The 27,153-nt window shown below is 31.4% G+C and overlaps 2 protein-coding genes across 2 annotated transcripts in view; one reads left to right on the forward strand and one right to left on the reverse strand.

Annotated features, from left to right (window-relative positions):
- Nucleotides 1-212: 212 nt before the first annotated feature.
- The window catches only part of LOC139486726 (ubiquitin carboxyl-terminal hydrolase isozyme L3-like), a 75,124-nt gene continuing 48,183 nt past the window's right edge, over nt 213-27,153 (forward strand). Inside the window, exons 1-5 of the mRNA XM_071271653.1 lie at nt 213-1,813; nt 2,530-2,665; nt 24,187-24,269; nt 25,835-25,882; nt 27,042-27,117. Of these exons, the coding sequence (XP_071127754.1) occupies nt 1,760-1,813; nt 2,530-2,665; nt 24,187-24,269; nt 25,835-25,882; nt 27,042-27,117 (397 nt within the window). The 5' untranslated portion in view covers nt 213-1,759. The remainder of the gene's footprint in view (nt 1,814-2,529; nt 2,666-24,186; nt 24,270-25,834; nt 25,883-27,041; nt 27,118-27,153) is intronic.
- Nucleotides 3,408-23,549, reverse strand: LOC139486725 (uncharacterized). The gene is made up of 5 exons (XM_071271652.1): nt 23,444-23,549; nt 13,312-13,948; nt 12,344-12,382; nt 10,729-10,783; nt 3,408-7,670 (listed from the first exon to the last, which is right to left on the reverse strand). The coding sequence occupies exons 2-5, from the start codon at nt 13,945-13,947 to the stop codon at nt 6,841-6,843; spliced, it is 1,560 nt and encodes a 519-aa protein (XP_071127753.1). The 5' UTR covers nt 13,948; nt 23,444-23,549; the 3' UTR covers nt 3,408-6,840.

Consider the following 27,153-nt stretch of genomic DNA (forward strand, 5'->3'; position numbering starts at 1 on the left):
TTAGTGGTAGGATTGTTTATTATTTTATATAGTATACACCATGACAAGTTGTAGATCAATTTAGAATTTCGTTCCATTACAATGAATTTTTAATAGGTAGGTAACTCCCAGATTTCTTGTTATACCCCACGCAACGAATTATACCCCATGCAACGAAGTTGCGGAGGGTATAATGTTTTTGACCCGTCCGTCCGTCAGTCCTGTTTCTTGTCATCGCAACTCCTCTCAAACCACACACCAGAATTTCACGAAACCTTTTCAGATAATAAGGACATACTATGTAGTTGTGCATATCGACGGGAAATCGCGATTCAATTTTTTTTCTAGGAGTTACGCCCCTTTGAACTTATTTACTTAATGTACTACTGCAACAGTTTGTCATCACAACTCCTCTCAAACCACACAATACAATTTCACGAAATCTTTTTATATGAAAAGGACATATTATGTAGTTGTGCATATCGATGGGAAATTACGATTCAATTTTATTACTAGGAGTTACGCCCCTTTGAACTTATTTGCTTCAATGTACTACTGCAACAGTTTGTCATCGCAACTCCTCTGTAACTACACAACAGAATTTCATGAAACCTTTTCAGATAATAAGGACATACTATGTAGTTGTGCATATCGACGGGAAATTACGATTCAATTTTATTTCTAGGAGTTACGCCCCTTTGAACTTATTTACTTAATGTACTACTGCAACAGTTTGTCATCACAACTCCTCTCAAACCACACAATACAATTTCACGAAATCTTTTTATATGAAAAGGACATATTATGTAGTTGTGCATATCGATGGGAAATTACGATTCAATTTTATTACTAGGAGTTACGCCCCTTTGAACTTATTTGCTTCAATGTACTACTGCAACAGTTTGTCATCGCAACTCCTCTGTAACTACACAACAGAATTTCATGAAACCTTTTCAGATAATAAGGACATACTATGTAGTTGTGCATATTGACAGGAAATTACGATTCAATTTTATTTCTAGGAGTTACGCCCCTTTGAACTTATTTGCTTCAATGTACTTCTGCAACAGTTTGTCATCTCAACTCCTCTGAAAACACACAACAGAATTTCATGAAATTTTGTAAATAATAAGGACATACTATGTAGATGTGTATATTGACAGGAAATTATTATTCAATATATTTTCTTATACAATTTTTTTTTCTTATACTTATTTAATTTCTCCAATGACAATGTGGGGACGTGGGGTATGTGAGCGTGCTCACTAAGGTTCTTTAATTTCTAATTGAATTTGATGGGAACATACATAAACAAATGATAGGTACAGTCATTGGTCCAGTTCCTTCAATGAAAATATGTGACATACTGTTGATTGAAGTAATGAACCTAATTGTTTCTGCATTTCAACACTAAATTTTCTATCATGATAGATGTAAAGTTATAACACAAATATTATGCCAAAAAGACACAATTATTTAGAGATCAACGTATGTCAAGAACATAGTAATATGATTTATTGATTGTTGGTTGCTTAAAATGTCCAGTGGCAAATATTTCATGCATGTTCAGGATGCCATAGTAGTATGAAGTATATCTATAAAACCTCTGTATTAATATAAAGGCAAACAAAACAATCTCTCCTGATGATATTGTGATTTCTATATATATGTTATTTATTGGGATTACATCTGACTTTTTTTGCAGTACATTTTTAACCTTGGCGTCCCTAAAGAATGGCAGTTTGTAGATATTTATGGACTGGATGCAGATCTGTTAGGAATGGTGCCGCGACCAGTAGCTGCTGTAGTATTGTTGTATCCAATCACGGAAAAGGTTTGTCAGTTAATATGGGAGAAATCATCAGTCTGCACGGTTAGCCACTAGTCCGATGCCCCAGACTAGTAAAATGTCATTCGGACTAGTAAGGTTTTGCAAAACTTTGTTTGGCCCAATAAGAAAAATGTCAGAATATTGGTCTTCGGACTAGTAGTTGAAAAAGTTTTTGGTGCAGACTGAATCATTATTTGGTTTGGTAGACCTGTTGGTAAATTTTTCAATTTTTATTTCGTTGAAGATTGTATAATTGATTGAGGGGTTTATTAAGAAAACACAAACCTTTTCTTTTCTCCATACATTTTGTAAAACGATTTATCGACAGCAGTTAGTGCTCAGCCACAGTTCCTTTTTAAACAGATTATCAATTTGATTTAGATTTCAGATATTTATGAGCATAACGTTTAACACTTGTTCGTATTTAACGTCTTACAAATTGGTTTCCTTTCTTTAACTTTAGTTTGCCTCAACCAAATATTATTAAACTTGTACACAATGCTTATTACCACACAACACAGATCCATTTTGAAGGTGGGTGGCATTTAAAATGCTGTTATACTATCAAACAAGATTGTTCAATTGGTAATAAAAATTTTACTTAACTGCTATATAGGAGAGCCAGTCAAGATGTCAATTTGAGAAGTGCTAGTAACTTTTGTAATTATAATGAGCCTTATTTAAATTTTAGCTTATTCGATATTTGAAAATCATTTCAGGCAACAGCAAGTCCTCTGGGTGAGGTTAAACCATCATCAGACCTGTTTTTTGTAAAGCAGACAATATCTAATGCCTGTGGAACTATAGCCATTGTACACAGTCTGGCAAATAACAAGGACAAGATCAAGTTTATAGGTAGGTCACCTGCTACCATAGATCACAATACAGCTAAAAACCAGGACAAAATGTTTATAGGTAGGGTCAACTGTTATTATAGATCACAGTACAGAAAATAACCAGGACAAGCTCAAGTTTATAGGCAAGTCCACTGTTACCAAACATTCTTGTGTATCTAATAACCAAGACAAAATCAAATTGTAAGATATCTCAGTTGTTTTTCAAATACAACCTTTTTCCTGACCACCTACCTTGAAAAGTGTTTTAGTTTTCAAAGCTTCTCCAGCAAAAAAGATGTCGAGTGGCCAATATCATCAAGCCACAAAGGTGTTACTGTCTATTGTTGATGGTGTCTTTGTCATCAATATATCTGAAGTTTTTTTTAGTTTCATTTCACCAACAAACATGACAAATTGAGTTGTCTCATCGGCAATCATACCAAATCTTCTTACTTTTTTTATTTACATTCAGTTGCATTTTCAATCAGACTATCAAGATTTGTCCAAATAATGCTGACATGACTATAGATTTCTACATGGTTCAATGATATGTTGTATGATTTGATGTTTTTATAAAATTACGGTGACCCATAGCTGTTAACGTCTGTGTCATTTTGGTCTCTTGTGGACAGTTGTCTCATTGGCAATCATACCACATCGTCTTTTTTATATCTTCCCTTAAGTCATGCTTCATACAACACTTCATTGGTCTTCGGTAGCATCTGAAATGCTCCTATTTGGAAAAGATTTCAAAGAATAGCTTTTGTTTTTCTTTACTTTATTTTAAGATGAAGTTTCTTATCTTTATTTTTTTTGAATTATGAAATTGACAAATGATATACTCACATTTACATACAGTGTTCTTCCCAGATATTTCATTTAGCATCCTGGTAAGCAGGTGAAATTGAAATACCATCTTGTTTCTAAAAATTATAGCATCACATCCATAACATAATCTATAACAAAACCAATTCAGATGGCATCATCATTTAATAGCATCACATTACCTTGATGCTAAAAGGTCCTGGGGAGAACACTGTTAACATATACATGTAGTAAATTGTAGATAAGAAATAAAAATAAAATCACCTTTGACATACTGGTCATTTCATTATCTATTATGGGATTTTGTCTCATGTGCATCCACTAGGACTGTCATAGTAATACAACAGTCCATAAAATTACTGCTCTTAAGTAAGCGGTAAAGAAGGCAAGACATAAATGTGTGAAAACACTTTTATTTATGAAAAGGACTGAAACATGTTCTATTCTATAAACATGAGTATCACAACACAGTGGTTGATCATGTCCATGAATATTGAATGACTATTGGTCAAGCCCTTTTATGTAATTTTTTGTAATATATATATAGATATAAAACACATTTACTGCTATATTCAAAATGTTAATGAAAACACAATGAATGCTAATACACAAAACAAATTTATATAGAATTAAAAATATCAAATTACAACATGTACAATAAAGATTAATACCAAATCAAAAATGCACAGACATGGTATAACAGGCATGGTTATGAAAAATAGTAAATCATATGCCAGGGCCCAGGGGTGTGTGGGAGGGAATTAACTTCCGTATTAAATAGCATATTTACCTGACAATATCAGGACAGGTGCATAAACATGCAGGGGGTACGGATAGTTTTGTATCGCCAGCATATTGAAGTTGAAGGCATTTCTTTCCGAAGTTCTTTGAAGTTTATTTCTAACAACGAACATATTTTGATAGGGAATCTAAGTAAGGGGGAAGGAAACCAATGTTTTGTTCTGTACAGGTATTTTCTTCTGTTTTCTATTTATCGGAGCACTCCCATTTGGGATAAATAGGTTTCATGCTGAATCAAATATTATCACAGACATTGACACAGTGTACTTGGGTGCTTATATGTTTAAAATCGTTATAAATACATGTTAGATTGTGATTATAAAAACAAGTGCAAATATCTGTTTATAATATTTACAACAACAACAAAAAACGGTGCGGGAAATGGACAAGATTACATTTCCGGATGAGGGAAGCGGGAATATAAAAAAAATAAAAAAATTCTGCTTTGAAAAAAATAGTTGCGGGTGGGTCCGTCGAACAAGGAATTAAATTGGTGTGGCCTTAGTTTAAGTTTATAGAAATCTATGAAATTTAAACACAAGGTTTATGACCACAAAAGGAAGGTTGGGATTGATTTTAGGAGTTTTGGTCCTAACAGTTTAGGAAGTAGGGGCCCAAAGGGTCCAAAATTAAACTTTGTTTGATTTCATAAAAATTGAATAATTGGGGTTCTTTGATATGCCGTATCTAACTCTGTATGTAGATTCTTAATTTTTGGTCTTGTTTCAAATTGGTCTACATTAAGGTCCAAAGGGTCCAAAATTAAACTTAAGTTTGATTTTAACAAAAATTGAATTCTTCGGGTTCTTTGATATGCTGAATCTAAACATGTACTTAGATTTTTGATTATGGGCCCAGTTTTCAAGTTGGTCCAAATCAGGGTCCAAAATTTAACTTTGTTTGATTTCAACAAAAATTGAATATGTGGGGTTCTTTGATATATGCTGAATCTAACCATGTACTTAGATTTTTTATATTTGGGCCCGGTTATCCAATTGGTCCGGATCGATCCACATTGAGGTCTAAAGGGTCCAAAATTGAACTTTATTTGATTTCATCAAAAATGGAATTCTTAGGGTTCTTTGATATGCTGAATTTAGCCATGTATTTAGATTTTGGATATTGGACCATAATAGGTATATGTCCAATTTATAAAATTTTTAAGTTTTTAAGTTTAAGTTCTTAGACCACATTCATTCTGTGTCAGAAACCTATATTGTGTCAACTATTTAATCCCAATCCAAATTCAGAGCTGTATCAAGCTTGAATGTTGTGTCCATACTAGCCCCATCTGTTCAGGGTTCGAACTATGTGGTCGTATAAAGCTGCGTCCTGCAGAGCATCTGGTTTTATGAGCAATAATTATGACCAATACAAACTTGAAACTGACAATTGATAGGTAAAGGTACCACTTATGATTCTTAATTTATTCTATGTTGTAACATCAATGAACCTTGAATGTTGGGGTGTTAGGGGCGGTGTAACCATTAATAAAAATAGATTGTTATTTAGTTTCATTATGTGAAATTGACCTACTTTAATAAACATTTTGAAAAGTTAAATGCAGCTGTTAAACATGTTAAAAATTTACTTATTATACACAAATTATAGTACAGGACTAAAAGATATAATGCAACTTTTCAAATAAGAATAAGCAGTCATAACACAACTGAATTTTTAAAATACCTTACCATAGATACACAAGTAATAAAACTACTTCACCGCTATAAAACAACTGCTTTATTAGAGTTAGATTTGCATTGCATTGAATTGTTAAGTAAAAATATAAATATGTTCAAATAAAAATTTCAATGCAGGTTCTTACATTTGTACATTGAATTTTAAGTATTAGTTAAATTTATTAAGACTACTTCAGTCAGTCTTACTTCAGAAAAATAGACAAAAAATAAACAGACTTCAAGGACATTAGTTTTTTCAGTTCTAGGTTAATATGAGGCAGGCATTACCTGTGAAAGGGGACGAAGTCCGTATGATCTTTTTTTTAATTCAAACATATCTTAATTTCAAAACGGAAATACCGTAATGTTTCCGATTTTAGTTCTGTTGTTAGGGATTTTAGTTGTGACGTTATTTCAGTTATGACGTCATATGCAATGTAAACAAAGAAACACTATCATTAGGTAACGTTTTTTCATATCAAGGAATTATGTAAAATGAAATTGGTATTGCGTTCCTTCCTATTTTATACTAGACTGATAAATATATATTTTACTCAAAGTTTCATGCAAACGAGACCGATAAAAGGTAGTACATTGTACATTTCTGCGCAGATGCGGGAATCCAAAACACAACATAAAAAAGTTTGAAAGATTTTGAGTTCATTAGTACAATGTACAATGAAAATTTCGGGAAAATTTTCCTGATTTTTTTTTTTTTTTGAATTTTCTACTGTTATTGGGGACTTCGTCCCCATGTAATGTCAATGAAGCATTAAGTGGTTTTGTTCAGTCCTTTTGTTATGACAGTAATCTACCTTACACTTAGTTTGACAGATAATGTAAGTACATTGTATAATAGTATGACATATAAAGTAACCATTTTATTCAGTTATATTTCACTGTACACTGTTACATGGTTATTATGTTTGATCACTAGTTTCCTTTGTGTGAGATTATATTGTATCCCATCACACAATGAATTTAATTGCAGTGTCTTCACCTGTTTATACTGTTTACCATCAGATGACACATGTTGTACTGATTTATCCTCACACACCACATACAGACTGCCATCTTGTAGTGTAGTCATACTCCTGGGTCCTGATGGTAATGTTAGGGTGTGATGTCTGTCATCAGTATAACTTAACCAGTACAGCTTGTTCTTGTAATCAGTGTAGAATATTCTGTCATCAGAACAATGTAACCTGTAAGAATCACAGTTAGTCTGTATTGTCTGTACCACCTCTCCTGTCTGATGATCTACTATCTGTAGTCTGTTGTTACCACCTACAACTAACTTGTTGTTTATAGTTGTAATGCCACTCCCCCAGCACCACATTCCAGGTGGTGATATTGATTTAAGTTTGAGTTTATTGTGTATGTCATACATCTCTATACCCGTACTATACAACAGTGTAACAGCTACTGTAGAGTTGTTGACTGCTGTAACATGCCATGGCATACCCTGTACAGGTATACTGTCTACCTGTGATCCATCTGTATTACAGATCAGTAGTCTGTTCTGGTCAGGTACACACATCACCAGTCTACCACCATCCATCATCACTATATCTGATACTATACTGTCATTACCAACTTTTGATGTCAGGTCGGTATGGTGATATAGTGTAAATAAGGATTGTCCTAGCTTTGGTTGGGCTGGTAATAAATTATCTTGTTGTTTACTTCTGAATAGTTTGAGAAGTGATGATAAACCACCTAAAAGAGTAGAACATCAAAGTATTTACAAATCTGTTGAGAATAATAATGTTCAAATACTTTTGGGTTCTCAAAAGGTTGAAAATTATAAGTACTTAGATGCTTAGCTTTGTACTCAATAAACATAAATATTTTGGTAAAATATACATTTTAAGGAGGCTCACTGGTATAAGATTTTCAGAAAAAAATTAAACATTTATTTTTCATTACACATTTTATTAACTACCTTTAGTAGTTGTTACTTTATCATATGGTACAAAAATCATCCCAAAAAATCAATTTGTGTTGGCCCCAGGTGACTTTTAAAATGTAGATATCATTGAAAAAGCACCAAATTATCTCCCTTTGGTGCAAAAATGCCAAATTTTTGCCTTTAAATTGAAATATCTTTTTTAACTCATCAGTGACCTATATTTTTAACCGGATTTTTGTGACAAAAATGTCGGTTATTGATTTGGGGATGTACGGCGGGCGGTCGGGCGGGCGGGCGGCAATCAAATGTTGTCCGTGCATTAACTCATGAACCGTTCAACCAAAGCTTTTAAAATTTTAATATGTTATTACTGACAACTATACGAAGGTCAAGTTCAATAATGGCGATTTTGACTTTTACCGTTCATGAGTTGTGGTTCTTGAAAGATTGAAAAATGGAGTTGTCCGTGCATTTACGCATGAACTGTTCTACCAAAGCTTCCCAAATTTTAATATGTTGTTACTAATGACAGAATGGAGGTCAAGTTCAATAATGACGAATTTGACTTTTACCGTTCAGGAGTTATGGTTCTTGAAAGATTGAAAAATGGAGTTTCCAGTCATGTCCATGCATTTATGCATGAACTGTTCTACCAAAGCTTCCGAAATTTTAATATGCTGTTACTGATGACAAAATGGAGGTCAAGTTCAATAATGACGATTTTGACTTTTACCATTCAAGAGTTATGGTTCTTGAAAGATTGAAAAATGGTGTTTCCCGTCGTGTCCGTGCATTTTCTCATGAACCATTCAACCAAAGCTTTTGAAATTTTAATATGTTGTTACTGATGACAAAATAGAGGTCAAGTTCAATAATGACGATTTTGACTTTTACCGTTCAGGAGTTATGGTTCTTGAAAGATCGTAAAATGGTGTTTCCATTCACGTTGTTGCATTTACTCATGAACCATTCAATCTAAGCTTTTCAAATTTTAATATGTTGATACTGATGACAAAATGGAGGTCAAATTTGATATTGACGATTTTCACTTTCACCATTCATCAGTAATGGTTCTTGTGATATTGCCAGGACACAAATAAATGTTAATAAATCCGGTTTGCTGTCGTTGTGACAGCCTCTTGTTTATTGTTGTTTTCAAATAAGCTGTACATTATCTATATAATTGTAAAACTGAGCGATTTCTGTAATTTAGTTCTTTTTTTATTTCGATATTACCGCTTTTTCTCCTATTAGTTCAACAGAAAAAAAGGACATTATCAAAAATGTATGCTTCTTTCGAAGGCAGATTGTGAGCGTAAATGAACAGTGACCCCATTTTTTTATTTCATTTTTCTATATAGTATAAGATAAAGTTCATTTTAATATAGAAAAATATAGCAAAATCCTATATTAATAAAAAAATTGATTAAGACCTGTGAGCCCCCTTAAATCATCATTAATGTGCATTTTGTTTTATAATCTATAGTGTTGAGATCTGGAAAAAAAACTGTCGCCTTAAAGTTTGTTCTTTGCCTGTTACAAGTTATACATGTTATACTTATATAGATGCCTTATTTTAGGAAGTTTCCTTTTGTCATATGTACATTGTCCTTGACCTCATTTTCATGGTTCAGTGAAAAAAAATCTTTCTTTTCATGAATAATCATAGTAATAGGATATCTATATAAAATTATTTAGTAAGTCTGCGTAGCTTGCAAGGTCCTCATGTCCGTCAGACACTTTTCATTTGAAATCAACCTCATTTCATGGATCAGTGAACATGGTTATGTTTTTGTGGTCAAGTCCATGTATAAGATACTATTAGCAATAGGACTTCTATATTTGGTGTATGGAATGATTGTAGAGTGTACATGTTCAACTGGCAGGTGTGACTGTGTATTACTACCTTGACCTCATTTTCATGGTTCAGTGGTCAAGGTTAAGTTTTTGTGTTTTGGTCATTTTTCTAATACTTTATGCAATATGGGAACTATAGTAAATGTCTTTAGAAATTTAAAAAATATGTTTAAACTCTAATTTAATTCTTTAAATTTACATGTAAATGTCAGTCTCACAGTCTCTTATTCATGTTATTTGACCTTGACCTCATTTTCCTGCTTCATTGCTCAGTGTTGAATTTTTGAGTTATATCTGTTTTTCTTAAACTATAAGCAATAGGTCAACTATAGTTCCTGTATATAAGGATTGTAAGGTGTATTTGCCTGTGCGGCAGGTATGATCTGACCTTGACCTCATTTTCATGGCTTGTTGGTCAATGTTAATATGTCATTGTAAAGATTGTTTCTTAGATATCATAAGCAAAAGAACAACTATATTTAATGCATAGATTGATTATAAGGTGTACATGTCTGTCTGGAAATTGGTTCATCTAACCTTGACCTTATTTTTATTGTTCATTGGTCAATGTTTAATTTCTTGGTTAAGTTTATGTGGTACTTGTAGTAATGCTTTATATTTAGGACTATCAGCTTAAAGTCAATGGTTGATAAAGAAGATGAGACATTTCAGTGTTTGCACTCTTGTTCTCATTGTTGATGGCCTTACAGTTGCCTATTATTGCTTACATCCACCTCATTTGAACTTTAGTGGAAAGTTGTCTAATTGGCGATCATACTACATGTGATTATTTTTATGTCTCCTTGAATTCAGTTTATGACACTGTGACATTTTTATATTGTCAGAATAAATGTTGTTCTTTAGAAAATTTACTACCCTTTTTCCTTATGTAGACAGTTATAATAGTAACAATACACTATATTTGACTTTGTGAAATAATAAAACATAGTGAAAATAATAGCTGAAGAGCTTTAAATTAAAAAGTTAGAGCTTTGAAAATAAACTTACGAATAAAGAGAGATGTATTCTTTGTAGTTTGATTTCCTAGTACATCATGTATTTCCTGTAAAGTTTAAATAACAAGCATTGATCTATTTTGCAACAAAGTATTCTTTTCCCAAAGCATTGTAATCAGTACTAAATGTTGAGTTTTCCAATTACTTTAAGGCAGTATGGGTGTCTTTGGCCATCTTGGATTGTAAAAAACAGAATCTAAATTCCAGATTTTCAATTAAGTTAGCAAAAACTGATGCAGGTATGCAGATAACTAATGTGAAATTGATTTAAAAAAAAATATATATATAAGATTATAACTTATAAATATTTATATTTTTACAAGCATAGATTATTTTATGCTTGATTTTAAATGTTTTTTTGAATTGGCATTTTAAGGGGAGGTAGCTCCAAAATAGTGCATTTTCTGAAGGAATCTCCATGGAAGTTTGCTATTTTGTATTTTATCTGCAAATAAAGGGCATCTATTAAAATTACATCCAATGACGGAACAATATCCGGGCGTCTTTTTTTGTTTTTCTCCCAAAATAACCCAAACTGAATAATCATAAGAATGGATGACAAATGCGACTATGCATGTTACCTATAGGACACAGAGGCATGATGAATAATTTATTGTGGAAAGAAAAGAAGCGACACACAAAATGAGGTCTTCTCGTTTAATAATATAGATGCCCTTTATTTGCAGATAAAATACAAAATAGCAAATAATCTGTATTCATGTATCTGTATACTTTGATACATGAATACAGATTATTTGCTATCTGCTATCATTCTCAAGTTCACTATCCAAGACGGTCACAGAGTTTATTAAATAGAAAGGGTTTATGTAATATATCAATGACCGCAGTGGATCAGTATTAATAATCTGAGAATTGATAGTAAAAAGCAAACACACTCCCTTTATAATAATGAATGTTCATAATATACTAAATGTATGTTCATATTGAAATTAATAGAAAACAAAAAAATAGGAAAATTTTGGAAAAAAGAGGAGGGGTAGAAAAACTATTGTCCTGTCCCCCAGTACCTATGACTTTTGATACCTTTCCTGAATAGAAAACAAAAAAAATGGAATTTTGGAAAAAAAGGAGGAGGATAGAAAAATAATTGTACCTATGACTTTTGATACATTTTTTTTTGACAAAAACTCATCTTTCAACACTTAACATACAACCAAGATCTGAATGCCCGCGATTTCGCGGGTGTCTTCTACTGTTATATATGAATGATTACAAATAGACATAAGTAAAAAAACAATAATATATTATGATTCTTGAATTAAGGTTGAAACAACTTATTTTTTCTTCCTAATTTTAAGAAGTCAAAACGAGTTCAAGATCGTATACCATATATTCAAAGCATTTATGAACGAGACAATCACAAATTGAATTCTACATTTACCTTGAAAAGTGAATACAATAAAAGTGATATATTCTTATTTTTAAAAGATTATGTATTTATTTGATCAAAATGAATACTATAAAAATGTAGTACTGAAAATGTGGATAAAAAATCTTCAAACTCCAGCTAATTTTTTTTATTCAAGTCTCCAGTTCCTACTTGACACATGTGTGCTAGAAAAGAAAATGTATATACTTTAACTTACCTGGAGTAATTCTGTTTGGTGGTCTAATTTTGTGTCCATCTGAAAAGTTGAAAAATATGATCATCAGATTGGTTAATGATAGCTTGATATAAGACTTCCTTTGAACTTCCCCTGCTCATGGAATAGTCTTGGATATGGTTTGCACAGTTTTCCTTTTTAATAGTTCACTAATTTGCTGAAGAAATATCTTATGTACGAAGAAGGCATCCTTTATTTCATTATAGAAATTTGTAATGTGAAAAACACTGAAATCTTCTCTTCTGCTTGGTCAGGTTGTTGTCTCTTTGACAAATCTCTAGTCTATTTAAAAATATACCTGACAGCCCACAGATTAGCACTATTTTAGATATGGTTTTGTATTGCATGTAGGTAAATACTCAACAGATTTTATTTATCTTTGACCTAATTTATATTAAAGAAAAGGCCTGTTGATTAGTTCAAGACTTACAGGAGACAAAACATTTTAATAAGTCACCTCTGTTTGCCTAGCGAGTGAACTGAGTTTAAAAAAGTGTTAATACCTTTGAAATTAATCTTTGACCTTATGACTTGGAAAAGGTCAAAATGTAAATTTATGTACTAGTATACTGAAATGGGATGCCATGAACTTCTTGACAATGTTTGATGATCTTCTGATAAAATATTTATTTAAAAGGCAGAAAAACCTATAGTGTTAAAGCTTTGTACAAGATGCAAAGATATAACCTCTGCATCAGTGACCATTGGTTCATTCAAAGCAGAGGAAAAGTTGCTAAGGTAGGCAGAATATTTTATGAGGGAAATAGTAACAATGCATGACAGAAATGTTAAAGTTTAAAAGTTTTCATGTGACATTAGAACTTTTAAACTATATTGTGTTAACTGGTTATATGCAGCGTACTAGAGAAGAAAAGTTGAATCTTCTTTTAAAAAAACTAAATGAACTGCATTAGACACAAAACTTATATTATAAGTGATTGACTTATTACCTCATCTAGTTTTTTATAGAGGTCAAGTAGACATGTAAGATACTTGTCACACAGTGGTTGGTCAAGAGGTCTCTGTTCTATTCTGATAAGGTCATCTCCCTTACTGGGGTCAAGTTGTAGGATGAAGCTTTCAATGTCAGTCCATAGTGTGTTGTATTCTGTTTCTGTAATTTGACCTTTGGTGTTGTGACTCAAATAATCATTTTTGTAATGTCTCAATTTTCGTACAACATTTTCCTCTTGTAGTCCCAGGTTACAGCAGTTTAGCAGTATCAAACTTGCCAAGGTGATATCAAGGTCATCCAGATTGATTTGATTGGCTGTAAATTTACAGTGACAGTTGTGGGGTCCTGGTCCTGGTCCTGGATTTTCTGTGTACAAGAGGTCCCATTGGCTGTAGTTTACAGGAAGGGCTGGACTATTGTAACAATGTACTTGATCCTGACAACAATGAGAGTTTCTATGTCTGAGATGGAACAAGATGTGTATTACTGTTTGACTGTTGATGAAATCATGGATAGATCTGAGCCCTTTATTTGTGTAGTCATTTACCAGCTTCTGTCTGAACAGAGGTGTAACAATCTCCATGAACACTGACCCAACTACAAAGTAACGTCGTTGATCTTCTCTGTCCATTCTACAAAATGTAGTTAAAGTTTTTAGTAATTTATTTGTCTTGAAATTGTATCATAGAATTGTCATTTATTTAAATGACTTTGTGTTACTTCTTTTAAGCTCACTTTTGACTGAATATTTTTTCAGTAAATGTTAACCTCTCGGCCTAGCCAAGATCAGATGTGCATTTCATATTGGGTCTATGTTATAGACTTGTAAAGACAAGAAGATAAACTTTACATTTAAGCAATACATCTTTGAACTGAAGAAGAGCATGTAGGGTTTCACAATGAATATTAAATATCATGAATAGGTGTTACCGTTTTGAAAAAAAAAACACTAAAATACACGCTGAAAATGGGCAAAATTTCACTTTATGTTGTTTCATTTAAAATTTCACTGTTTTTATCAATTGATAGTTAATAAGTGAACTTAATTTGAACAACATTATTGGTTCACTGTTATAGACAATTTATTCATACTGTTTGTTGCAACAAAAAATCTTCAGTAGTTACAAAGTTATGATAAAAAGTTGAATACTATGCGTTTGTTATGAAATTTTGTACTTTTGTTTTTAGCTTGCTCAGTGTAGTGATAAAAGAGAAAAATAAATCAAATTTATGCTAGTATGTGTTTTGTTTTATCTTCTAGTATATACTTTATCAAAAACTACCTCATTTATCAAAATTGCAGTACCCTAGCTGGAGATATGGACCATAATTTGCTATTGGGCTCGTTTCCTATAACTATAGAAAAGTGATAAAAATATGTATTACTGTAAGAAAAGTTGTAACAACGCTAAAGATGCCTTTATTTTTATCAACATACAAGTGTATGGTACTCTTTCCTTGAAAAAAAATTGTAATTAACAAATTTCAAAGATTATACGACCGTATTTTTGTGTCGTTTCTCGCGTTACTTTTCGCTTCCGAAGTGCATAACGCTGATTAATTTATAGATAATCGTCACCGGCAAATTCGTAACTTTTGCTTTCAAATAATAAAGAACATCGACCAATAAGAATAGTCAGAAGAAAATGCTGAGAACTATAAGTATTTCTGTAGCAGGTGTAAGAACACTAGCGTTACTTTGGTTTCCAATTTCGTAACGCAAATTTTAGATGATGTAATCTGCTTTGTTGTAATAGAATTCTTTATAACAATATGCAAATATGAACTCTCGCGAGATGTTCAAACAGGTAAATCAGAGATGATTTACATTCTAGTTTTGTTCTTCGTAATAATTAAGTTAGAAAATGATGTTATCGTTATGCGTTACATTTCAAACGAAACAGAAGTCCAGTTATTTCCTTTTTTTCATTTAAATTTTTTTTGTCGTTAAGTTCTAATCATTTCCGGTCATACGTGAAACATGTGACTAACATGTGATCATGCCCTTACGGCTGGATGTATGAAATACTAGGTCTAAACATTGTTTTTGTTTCCAACGGGATGTTAGCAAACATAATCTGTAGACTTGTTTCGTCTTGTTTAAAAAAGGAAAATACAATTTTCAAAGAGATTGCGCCGGGAGTCTATTATTTTTCCTATGTGCATAATGTTACATACGATCTTGTATGAAAATAAATGCCCAATGACTTGACAAAATCGATTTCAGATTTGACAGACGTAAAAACACACTTTGTTTCCTGATAACGATGTAAAGTGTCCTTGGAAAATTCAATAGACATTACGTCTCTTATCATTGTGCCGATGCTTGTTGGATTGATTTTGCTTCAGCAGTAAATATTACTGGATATTTTAGGTGAATAAAGATAATTTTAATAAAAAATACATGTTAATATACCGTTACACTTGGAATGTACAAAGTTGGTATCTGTCACAATTTTTAATTATTTTTTTTTTATTCATGTTCTGCAAACACTTTTCAGAAACGCAATAAACTTGTCAAAGGAGAAGTAAACTTTTACCATGCATGACTTGAAAGGAAGTACTTTATTGATTTTAGCCCACTAAAGTAGGTTAAAATGTGGAAACCATGTAGATGGTGTACAGGTCACAAATATCACATGGTGCCTATTTTAAAGATTTTAATTCCAAGTTAAAAGTTTTTTTCTTTACTGGATTTAAAGAATTTTACATTGCCAATGATTTGGAATAAATTGTATATAACTGGAATTTCAAAACCAAATATAAATACATTTTTTTGGCTAAAACATCAAGATACAACGATCATGGTATCCTGTATCAATGAAAAAAATATGGAAATTTCTGAATAAATTGTACTAATTGTTTTCAAAACAAGCACATATTTAGGAGTTTTATAATACTGTTACATTTAAGATGGATTTTAAGAAAAAGTATACTGTTCAGATTATTTTAAGCAGATTTTGCAATAAAATAAAACTAAAAAAATGCTTTCGGTTTCTTATGGTTTCCTGTCGCGTTTAAAAAAAACTTTAATTTAACATTGAAAATAGATTTTAAATATTAACATGAAGCAAGTAACACTAGTAATCATGTTCATTTATGTCTTTTGAAATATATTGTGCAAAATAAAGAAAATAAAGATTGGTTTCCTGTTTGGTTTCCTGTCACGTAAACGGTGAATCAAAAAAAAATTAATTTTTTTCTTGAAAAACTCAATTGTTCCATTAATACTATTCTAACACCAACACAACCCACAGAATAAAAGTTAAAGTTTTAGAACTTATAAAAAAGGATACAAAAAGAAACCAAAGGCCGAATACCAAATTATGGTCCATATATGCCATCAAAGTTGGATATACAAATAAAGTGAAAAAATGTCTTGTCCGTAGACATGCATTCCCTAGTAAACTGGAATCATAATTATACCCCACGCAACGAAGTTGCGGAGGGTATAATGTTTTTAACTCCTCTCAAACCACACAACAGAATTTCACGAAACCTTTTCAGATAATAAGGACATACTATGTAGTTGTGCATATTGACGGGAAATTGCGATTCAATTTTTTTTCTAGGAGTAACGCCCCTTTGAACTTATTTACTTTAAAACTCCTCTCAAACCACACAACAGAATTTCACAAAACCTTTTCAGATAATAAGGACATACTATGTAGTTGTGCATATCGACGGGAAATTGCGATTCAATTTTTTTTCTAGATGTTACGCCCCTTTGAACTTATTTACTTTAATGTACTACTGCAACAGTTTGTCATCGCAACTCCTCTCAAACCACACAACAGAATTTCACGAAACCTTTTCAGATAATAAGGACATACTATGTAGTTGTGCATATCGACAGGTAATTGCGATTCAATTTTTTTTCTAGGAGTTACGCCCCTTTGAACTTATTTACTTTAATGTACTACTGCAACAGTTTGTCATCGCAACTCCTCTCAAACCACACAACAGAATTTCACAAAACCTTTTCAGATAATAAGGACATACTATGTAGTTGTACATATCGACGGGAAATTGCGATTCAATTTTTTTTCTAGGAGTTACGCCCCTTTGAACTTATTTACTTTAATGTACTACTGCAACAGTTTTTCATCGCAACTCCTCTCAAACCACACAACAGAATTACATAAAACTTTGTAGATAATAAGGACATACTATGTAGATGTGCATATCAACAGGAAATTACGGTTCAATTTTTTTTCTAGGAGTTATGCCCCTTTGAACTTATTTGCTTCAATTTACTTCTGCAACAGTTTGTCATCTCAACTCCTCTGAAAACACACAACAGAATTTCATGAAATTTTGTAGATAATAAGGACATACTATGTATATTGACAGGAAATTATTATTCAATATTTTTTCTTATACAATTTTTTTTTCTTATACTTATTTAATTTCTCCAATGACAATGTGGGGACGTGGGGTATGTGAGCGTGCTCACTAAGGTTCTTTAATTACAATAATGTTGCATTGCTAAGTTCCTGTTCTTTTGTAGACATGAAAACACTACTAACATTTTTTCCTATCATCTATTAAAAGAGGAAAAAATTCAAAAATATGTCAGAATGTCTTGTCCGTAGACACATGTCTTGTCCATAGACACATGTCTTGTCCGTAGACATGTCTTTTTATCAATATTGCTTGGCTTTATGGGTCTTAATTAGTCCTATGTGTTGTTTAAACTTAGAAATATCTTATTTTTAATAAATAAATGGTAATTTAAGTGTTCTCAATTTTTTCAAAATTACTTTACAGGAGTGGATTTTAAAAAGTGTCAGATTATTAGTCGTAAAAAGCATACCTTATTTTACTTCAATATTGTTTATTCCAGTTGCTGCATACCTTAAAAGATTAACTATATCAAATTAAGAAAAAGTATTTCTCTCTCTCCAACTTTATCTTTTGCATTTCAGTATTAACAGCAGATGAGGAAGCGTCTATGGACAAGACACTTGTACATATCAAGTATTAAATTCAATTATTTGTCTGCTATGGAACTTAAATCTTATTTATAGGTGATGAAAGTTATCTATTCAAATTAAAACTCAGTATTTCCAACATAAATATAGTCAGAATTAATTCTAACAGATTTTTTTTTTTAACTGAAATTGTCTTGTCTGTAGACATTACCACAATATATTTGAATCCAATTTCCTTGAGTTCAGCCTAATTTGATAGGTAAAATGTATGTTATTTTTTCAAGAGAACACATTCAACTATGTCAAAATTGAGTTTTAGTAATAGTCTGATTGTTTTAAACAGTCAGATATATGGATTTCAGTTAAAAGAATGTGTCATCATTTTGGCTTAATCAATAAATTATTGAGATATGTAAAGAGTTATGGGTACATTTTTATATTTTCCAAAATTTAAAAAACACAGCTTAAATTTAATTGGTAACTTTTAATCTTAACTTTAACAATCATCTTTGAAAGCATTTAATTGTATATCAATAAAATGTCTTGTCCGTAGACATTATCAAAATGTATTTGTTTCCATTTTCCTCGAAGTTAAGCATCATTTGATAGATAAACCTTATAGAATGTATGTTTTTGGAAAGTTTGCTATAGCTTGCTAAAGCTACTTTCCATAGGCGTCGCCTCAACTTCCAGTGAGACAGACTATCGCAATGTTCTGCTCCAAGATAATGTAGTACTAGTGTTCGAATTCTGGTTCTTGGATATTTTGAGTTGCTACTCTTTTGAAAAGATTACAGCTTGAATAAAAAAAGAATGAACGTTCACCGACAATTCAGATGAATTTAACTTCATTTTGTAAATAAGTATCACAAAACTACTTTGCGGATCGGCCATTGGCTGAAGAAAATCAAAAGAAATCTACGCGAGACAGCGTTTCATTCATGAATATTTCATGAATGAACATTTTCCCGCACTATTTTTTACTATGTACGATATTTACAACTGTTTATTATTGAATAAGTAAAAGCCCGAGAATATCGAAAGAGTCCGGTATGTGAGAACAAGTTGATATTTGACCAAGTTGTTGGATAATTGACAAGTGATAATGGTTTGATTTATTTAACACAGGTGATAGAATATAAAATAATCAATAATTATATGGCTTATGTCTCATGCCAAGAACATGTAAATAAGGTAAATACCGGCTTTAATAGAAAAGTGCATTGTTTTTGTCAAAACTGACATCGATCTGAAAGTTTTGATGCCAAACATCAGGAACATATATATTATTATGTTAGATATACTGTTCCCAGCAAACATCATTTGAAAACTTCTGTTATTTGAATACTAACTGTTTCACATTCCAATGTGGATATGAGGACCTTCACTTGTTCAGCATGCTCAAGTGCATCAAACTGACAACAGACATCAGAAAAAACGTTTTAATGACAATAAGTATCATAGCATCAGTATAATTTAAAAGCAACCGAGTCATCATCTACTTCTTAGAATATTATAATTCATGTGTATCAAGACCGAGATCAAGCTAAAGACTAGTGCTGTAAAAAATGATTTAATAACGTTTGTCACGGGCCATGTACATTGTACTAGCAAACTGACTTTCTTAGTGCTTAACAATGCAGTATCGGATCCAGAACTTTTTATCCTCACACTTTATTCCTGGGGCAGTAAAATTCTTTAAGATTGACCTACATGTATAATTAACAATGTGTCGTCCTAAGACTGATGCAATGATTACTAGTATATCAAATAAATGGCTCAAAACAAAAAAATCAAATAACATTGCCTCAATGGTGATTACACAGCAGAAACTAAAACGTGTTGTAGGGTTATAAGCACCTCAGATCAACATTGTATGAATCTAGTGTATATAAACTTTTTATTCCTGAGGTCATACTACTATTGTTATGCCCCCACCATAATGAGTTGTATCCTTGTTTTTTTCTATAAGTATGTACGTCCCTTACTTGTACGTACATCCATACATCCCAAACTTGATTTCTGTTTTCTTTCTTAGTTTGCCTGAACCAAATTTTATGAAACTTATATGCAATGCTTATAAACACAAAACACAAGTCAAGCTTGAATTTTGTTGGCGTGACTTTTACCATTCTAGGTGTAAAGGGGTGAAATTTTCAGTATACCCTATCAAGTATATATACCCTTATATATAAGTTTGACTTGTAGCTTTCTTTGGTTATACATTTAACATGTGAAATTAAAACGGTCTTAAGATTTAGACGTATAAACAAGAATGTGTCCATAGTACACGCATGCCCCATCTGCACTATCATTTTCTATGTTCACTGGACCGTGAAAATGGAGTAAAAACTGTAATTTGGCATTTAATTTAGAAAGATTAAATCATAGGGAACATCTGTAATACTAAAATAACGAGGTCCAATTTGTCAGCAGTAATTAATATTACCAATAATTGATAAGATCCAGGTTGACGGATTCAAACAGAAAGATTTTGAAAGCAGAGAAAACTGCATCTTATATACTGCATGACTTTATCAGATGACAATCCCAATACTAAAATAAGGCTTACGCATAGTTATATACTTTAATTCAGTCACAGACCCAAGATATCACGGGTGTGTTCTAGTGTGTACTAAGTTTCAAATTGATTGGACTTCAACTTCATCAAAAACTACCTCGACCAAAAGCTTTAACCTGAATGGGACAGACAGATGAATGGACGGACAGACGAACGGACGCACAGACCAGAAAACATAATGCCCATAAATGGGGCCTAAAAAGTGAATTGTGGAAATTGCTGGCAAGACAATAGTTTAGTTTGAAAAATCAAAACTGTGATTAAATACATATTTGAAATAATACACGTCTATAACCTACATGACCTATTTGAAATAAAACACATATATAGTTGCAAACTTTCCAGAGGTGCTATCCAGCACTTTGATTTTTTAAGAGAACACTTTCAGCTATAACAAAATTAGGTTTTAATAATGCATTTCATTAAAAATGAATACAATGTCTTCTCCGTAGACAAAACATATAAATGTATTGCTAAGTTTGATTGTTTATTGTAAGAATATGCATGTCAAGATATTTTAATGTCCTATACACCAAAACAAAGGTGTTCTTTTTGAAGTTTTGTCATTTATAGACAAGTTTAGATACAGTTTTATCAGATAAGATTAATGATCAAAGAAAGCTACTGTTTGAAATAACTGTGAGTTAAACATGTTTATGTCATTTTTTTTTTTCAATTAAAATGTTTGATATTCAATAATTCTAAACATATTTTGTTGTCTTTGTCATTGACCAAAAATCTGACACTGGTGACCATGTCTTGAAGGCAACCATTAAAGAAAATTATACAGTTTTTAAACACCATTTATTTAATAAAATTATTAAATGTTTCTTCCAAAAACTGCATGTAATTATATAAATGCTTCCAGTGTTAGCCTAACGATGGCAATTTTTCATAATTTAAACCATTTTTGAACCAAAATATCAAAAGAGTTTTTCCCTGAGGGGATCGCGTCATACTCATTTTTGACTTCATGTGAAACACAAAATGCACATCTGATTGTGGCTAGGCCGTCTGGTTATTTTCGCGTTAGATTTTCCCTAGTTACTTCAGTTTTGAAAATATTACACAGTTTTTTGTCTTGTTTCAATCAGTCTTAAAAGCAAGACTTTTGCATGCTGTTTCAGTTGGCAGCGCCAACAATATACTTGTTTGTGATTAAGGTCAGTTTAATGGTGAACCTCTAGTGATAGATCCTTAATTTATGGTAGGTAGTTGTATATTTCAGCATTGGCTGATCTTTCCATTGAGATTATTTGGCCTGTCCCCTTTATTCATAGTTATTATTTAGAATAGTTCAAACAGGAACCACTTTAATATGGTTCATTGACTTACAATAGTTTGAATAGTTAAATATCATTAGTATACTATAAGTATTTCAAAATGTGTGACATAATATTTTCTGTGTCAACAGTTTATTTGTCATTTTACCTCAACCTGTTCAAATCCATATTCTTTAATGCCATGTAGTTATGAACTCTATTGAAATGATGATTGTAAGACCCTGTTTAAAAGAGTACTGTGGATTTAATAATATTTCCTTGGATACCAATTTTCATAGATTTCATTGGAAGAGGGGAACTAAGAATTTAGATTTTTAACAAATTACAAATTTTCTAAAGGAATGTATGCAATGCAATCACTGTCTACCAAAACCATGAAATTTAATATCCATGAAAATGCAAGTTTTCTTCAATCCATGAAAATAAAAATTTGGTATCCACGAAAATAAATGAATCCACAGTATCCTTTTGTAATGAATGGTTGACATACAAGCTAGTCATAATTCTGATTGGTCAATCTAAAACTTCCCATAATGTGTCCATGTTATCTATTCAAACATTTTATATTTGACAGACAATTTTCAAAAGAACTTTAACTGCTAATACGAAAGCATGCATTTAGACTATAATGGCCTAATTAACCCATTGGAAATCACATCCTGTTTACTACTACCAAGCACAGCTGAAGCAATGTTTTCTGGAAAAAGATATGATCCTTCGTAAATAAAACTATATATGTACCTCATTTAATTCAAATGCAAAAAAGCTTTAGCAAGTCGAAGCAAATTTCTGCAATTTTGAATAATTTAATTTTGGATGTAACGCGTCTTCTGATTGGATGACGTTATTTCGTTATGAGCCCATAGACATAATTTAGTCATGTGACCGTGACGTCATCAACGTTTTTCATGGTTTTCTACGGTTTAAAATGGAATTTAGAATTAAATTATAAGAAATGACTGTAATATTTTTTCTGTCTATTCGAAATAACATAAAAAATGTGTTGCACACTGTTAAATAACCCGCTACACGCGTTATTCAGTGTGCACCAAATTTTTTATGTTATTTCTTCATAGACAGAAAAAATATTACAGTCATTACTTAAATAAACAGCTCAATGTTTTATTTAAAACTACATGGATTTGGCTTGCAAAAGGCTATTCTTGATTCTGATTCATTTTTGGTGAGTCAAAAGGCCATTGTTGATTTTGAACATAGAATACCTGCAACCTTAGAGATTCTTATCAAATGTAAACAAGTGATTTGAATACTCTATAATATTTTTGTTTATACTTTAAAATATGTTGAACAATAATTTCAAGTACTCACTGAAATTACAAATCAAAAGTTGATTATTCTTCCTTCTTTCTCCCATATAATAAAGATGGAGGATTCTTATCAGTTGGAAACTCCCTTTACTATATATATCTTTGAACTGTTAGATCATTTTATTATTAGAAATACAAGTGGATCGATAAATTTAAGTGTCAAAATTGAAATTTAAAAATTGATATGAAGGTATAGGATTTATCATTTTTGTTGCACTCACTTTGTAAGCTTTACAGCCTTAAGCAACTTATGATTGCATTTGATTAAAATTATGAAAACATAATATTGATGTTTTAAAGGGCATTAAAAGTATGCATATGACAATATTCAAATCACCTGGAAAGTTGTGTTATATACACAGATTTTGAAAATTTGAAAATTGAAATGAATCTTGAGTTTTACCATTTCTAACAACAGCTTTCAGTTTAAAGTTAAATAATCTTAGAATACATTTAACTTGAATTTTGTGTATGACCTGTGTAAAAAATGCCATTATTCTGAAAGAAAAGGTCCTGTGACAATCTGCAAAAAATGGAACTCTTCCACTAAGTCTAATATTCCATACAAGTTCCATGAAATTTGATCAAATCACTATAGTTCTTGCTTTTGTAAGATGTGATGAAGGAAAGACAGACTGACATGGGAATACCATATTAATACATGTAAGTTCTGTCTACAATAGGCCTAACAAAATGTAATATTTGATTAAAAAAATCCTTTATCAACTTTTTTTCTTCTTTCAGATGGAAAACACTTTGGCAAGTTTATAGAAGGTTGTTTGCAACTATCTCCTGAAGAAAGAGCAGCATTTCTTGAAAAAGACAAGGTTGTATAGTTAGATTATATTCAAGAGTAGGAAAGAATTCACTGTTTATTGATAAAGTTAGAAAATTTAACTAAAATGATAAACCTATTTTTAAATAGATTATTTAGATATGAAATGTGGTATGAGTTTCAATTAGACAACTCTCCATTCAAGTCACAATTTGTAAAAAGTAAACCATTATAGGTCAAAGTTTGGTCTTCAACACGGAGCCTAGGCTCACACTTAACAACAATTCTATAAAGGGCCCAAAAAATACTAGTGTAAATCCATTCAAATGGGAAAACCAGTGATCTAATCTATATAAAAAAAGAGAAACACTTATGAACCACATCAACAAATGATAACTAAAGAAGATCAGATTCTTGTTTTAGAACTGGTGCAAACAATTAAATGTTTTAATAGGTACTAACTTTTGCCCTTATCCATAACAATAGTTTAACATCACATTATAAAAAAATATACACACTATAAAATATCAATTGAAACTCAATCAAAAGATATATTAACATAAGTGAACATACACTGAATGAATAAATTTGATCTATGATATAATGTAAATACAAAATAAACATTTTTTTAAACATGGACTTAGGAAATATCAGTCAAATTTCCAGAAGATCAGATTAATTTGAGTAATTAAAGCTGTATCTTAATACCAGTCCAATATGGAAGTAAAGAGGTGTGCCATGATTCACAAAATTGGACAAACATCCATCAGAGTTGAAATGATCATGATAATGCAATTAAGTTATAGGTCACCATTCAGCCTTCAACAATGAGAAAAAAAACATATTTATAGTCAGCTATAAAAGACCCAGACTAGAATAATGTGAAATAAGATTATTACATTGGTTGCAATGAATTACATTGATTTCCCAGTTAGATAAAAACCGATAATTTCACATGTGAAATAAACGTAGTTATTTCACTCTCTGACGTCATACAACAATAGGCGTTGTCAAGACGTCGATAACGTCGGATAAAAACAAATTGTCAATGCGTAGGAAAAAGATATAGTTCCTTACATTTTCTACATTAATTACATAAAAAAAGCCATTTGCCAATGTAATAAAAAGTATAACTAATCGCCGTATTTGAATATCAAAAATAAGACAACGCGTGACCGAACGACGCATGGATTAAACGAGTGAGCAGCACTAATGGCTGGTGGTAGTCCCATTGCCCAAGCAAGGACTTAAAAAAGCTGTTGAAGCAATCTTAGGACTCTGAAAACCCCATATGTTTATCCGCTATTACTCAGTAATCTTGAAAATAGTTTTATTGAGGATTAAACTTTTTTCCCTGGATAATTTTATACACCTTATAATTCAAAACACTTGGAACCCCAGGATTCCTTATATGTTTATTGTGCATGAAAATATCACAGTTATATTACAAAAATGCAACAACATGGTCTATCAATGTTTAAACAAAAGGAAAAAAGAATGATGAATATGCAAATCATATAAGATTTTTATATCAAATATTCCAAAATCTGTTTTTGTTTTATGAGCTAGAGTTATCTCTCATTGATCAGTTAAATAGAAGGTTATTATATATTTCAGGATATGGGTTCAGCACATGAAGATAGTGCCCAGGAAGGACAGACACAGGTAACAGATTTTATATCTATATCTCCTACAAATGTGGAGAGAAATAGCTTTCTAACTTGTCAGCCATCTGTCAAGCAGTTTATATGGGAACACAGCTTGTTAGAATTACGTTTGTATACCAAGAATTGTGTGTCTTCTATTATAATTACTTGATTGATTGATATCATATGAATGGCTTTCTCGGAGCAAATTAGTTTCCACACTTTTTTTTTATCATGCTTGATGATATTAATTTGATATTTGGTGTATTGTTTTATCATGACAAGTTACTGATCAAGATTTAATTTTGTTTAGGTCTGAAGTTTTTTTGCAGTGTGGTGGTCCTTTGACTTCACTTAAATAATCAGTTTTCCACACTTTTATTTTATCATGACAATTTACAGTTCAAGTTGGAATTTGAATCTGTCTGATGATATTGTGTAGAGTTATGGTCCTTGGAATTAAAAAATTTACTCAAATAATCAGTTTTTCACACTTTTTTTCGTCATGCTTGAAGATATTGATTTGAAAATAGTATAAAGTTTATCATGACAAGTTACAGATCAAGTTAGAATTTTGTTCAGGTCTCATAATTTTGTGCAGAGTTTAATATGATCCTTGGACCTTGAAAATTCAATGACCACTGTATTTATTTATAACATTCTTTTTCAATGAGTGTTTGCCTAAGGTAATCTTTGATCACCATGATGAATAGTTAGTGATACATTGTTATAATTTATAAATAATTAAAATGAAATGATTTTAAACATTTAACCATAATCTAACACATATGAACTTGGTTTCATATAAAGTACAGATTTATTTTAGCATTACCAGCTAAGCAAGAGTTGTGTCCCTTGATTTGTCAAACTTCTGGTTTTCTTTTGAGTTAAATTACAGTATCTCAAAATATTTTTCAGGTCCAGTAAACTTTGGGATAATGGGAGTAAACTGTATTTTGTTTTCAGGATTATTCTTCATTAGTAAGGCTTTTATTCAAAGGTTTGCAAATCAAAAGTAATATGTTAATGAATAGCATAAAATACTACAAATAAGAACAATCTGAGTGACACGTGTTATCCTCACTTTTAAAGGTGTCAGAATATCTATTTATGCAAAAGGACTGATGTCCAAATGTTTTTGCTTTTTTATTAAAGATTGGTTTTTTTAATATTTTCAGGCCCCACCTGCAGAGGAAAAATTGAAGACCCATTTTATAGCTTTTGTGTGTAAAGATGGTGGGCTCTATGAATTAAGTAAGTGAATACACACTATTGAATACACAGAAGGAT

The sequence above is a fragment of the Mytilus edulis genome, chromosome 8 (assembly GCF_963676685.1).
Source record: "Mytilus edulis chromosome 8, xbMytEdul2.2, whole genome shotgun sequence".
NCBI classification, from domain to species: domain Eukaryota; kingdom Metazoa; phylum Mollusca; class Bivalvia; order Mytilida; family Mytilidae; genus Mytilus; species Mytilus edulis.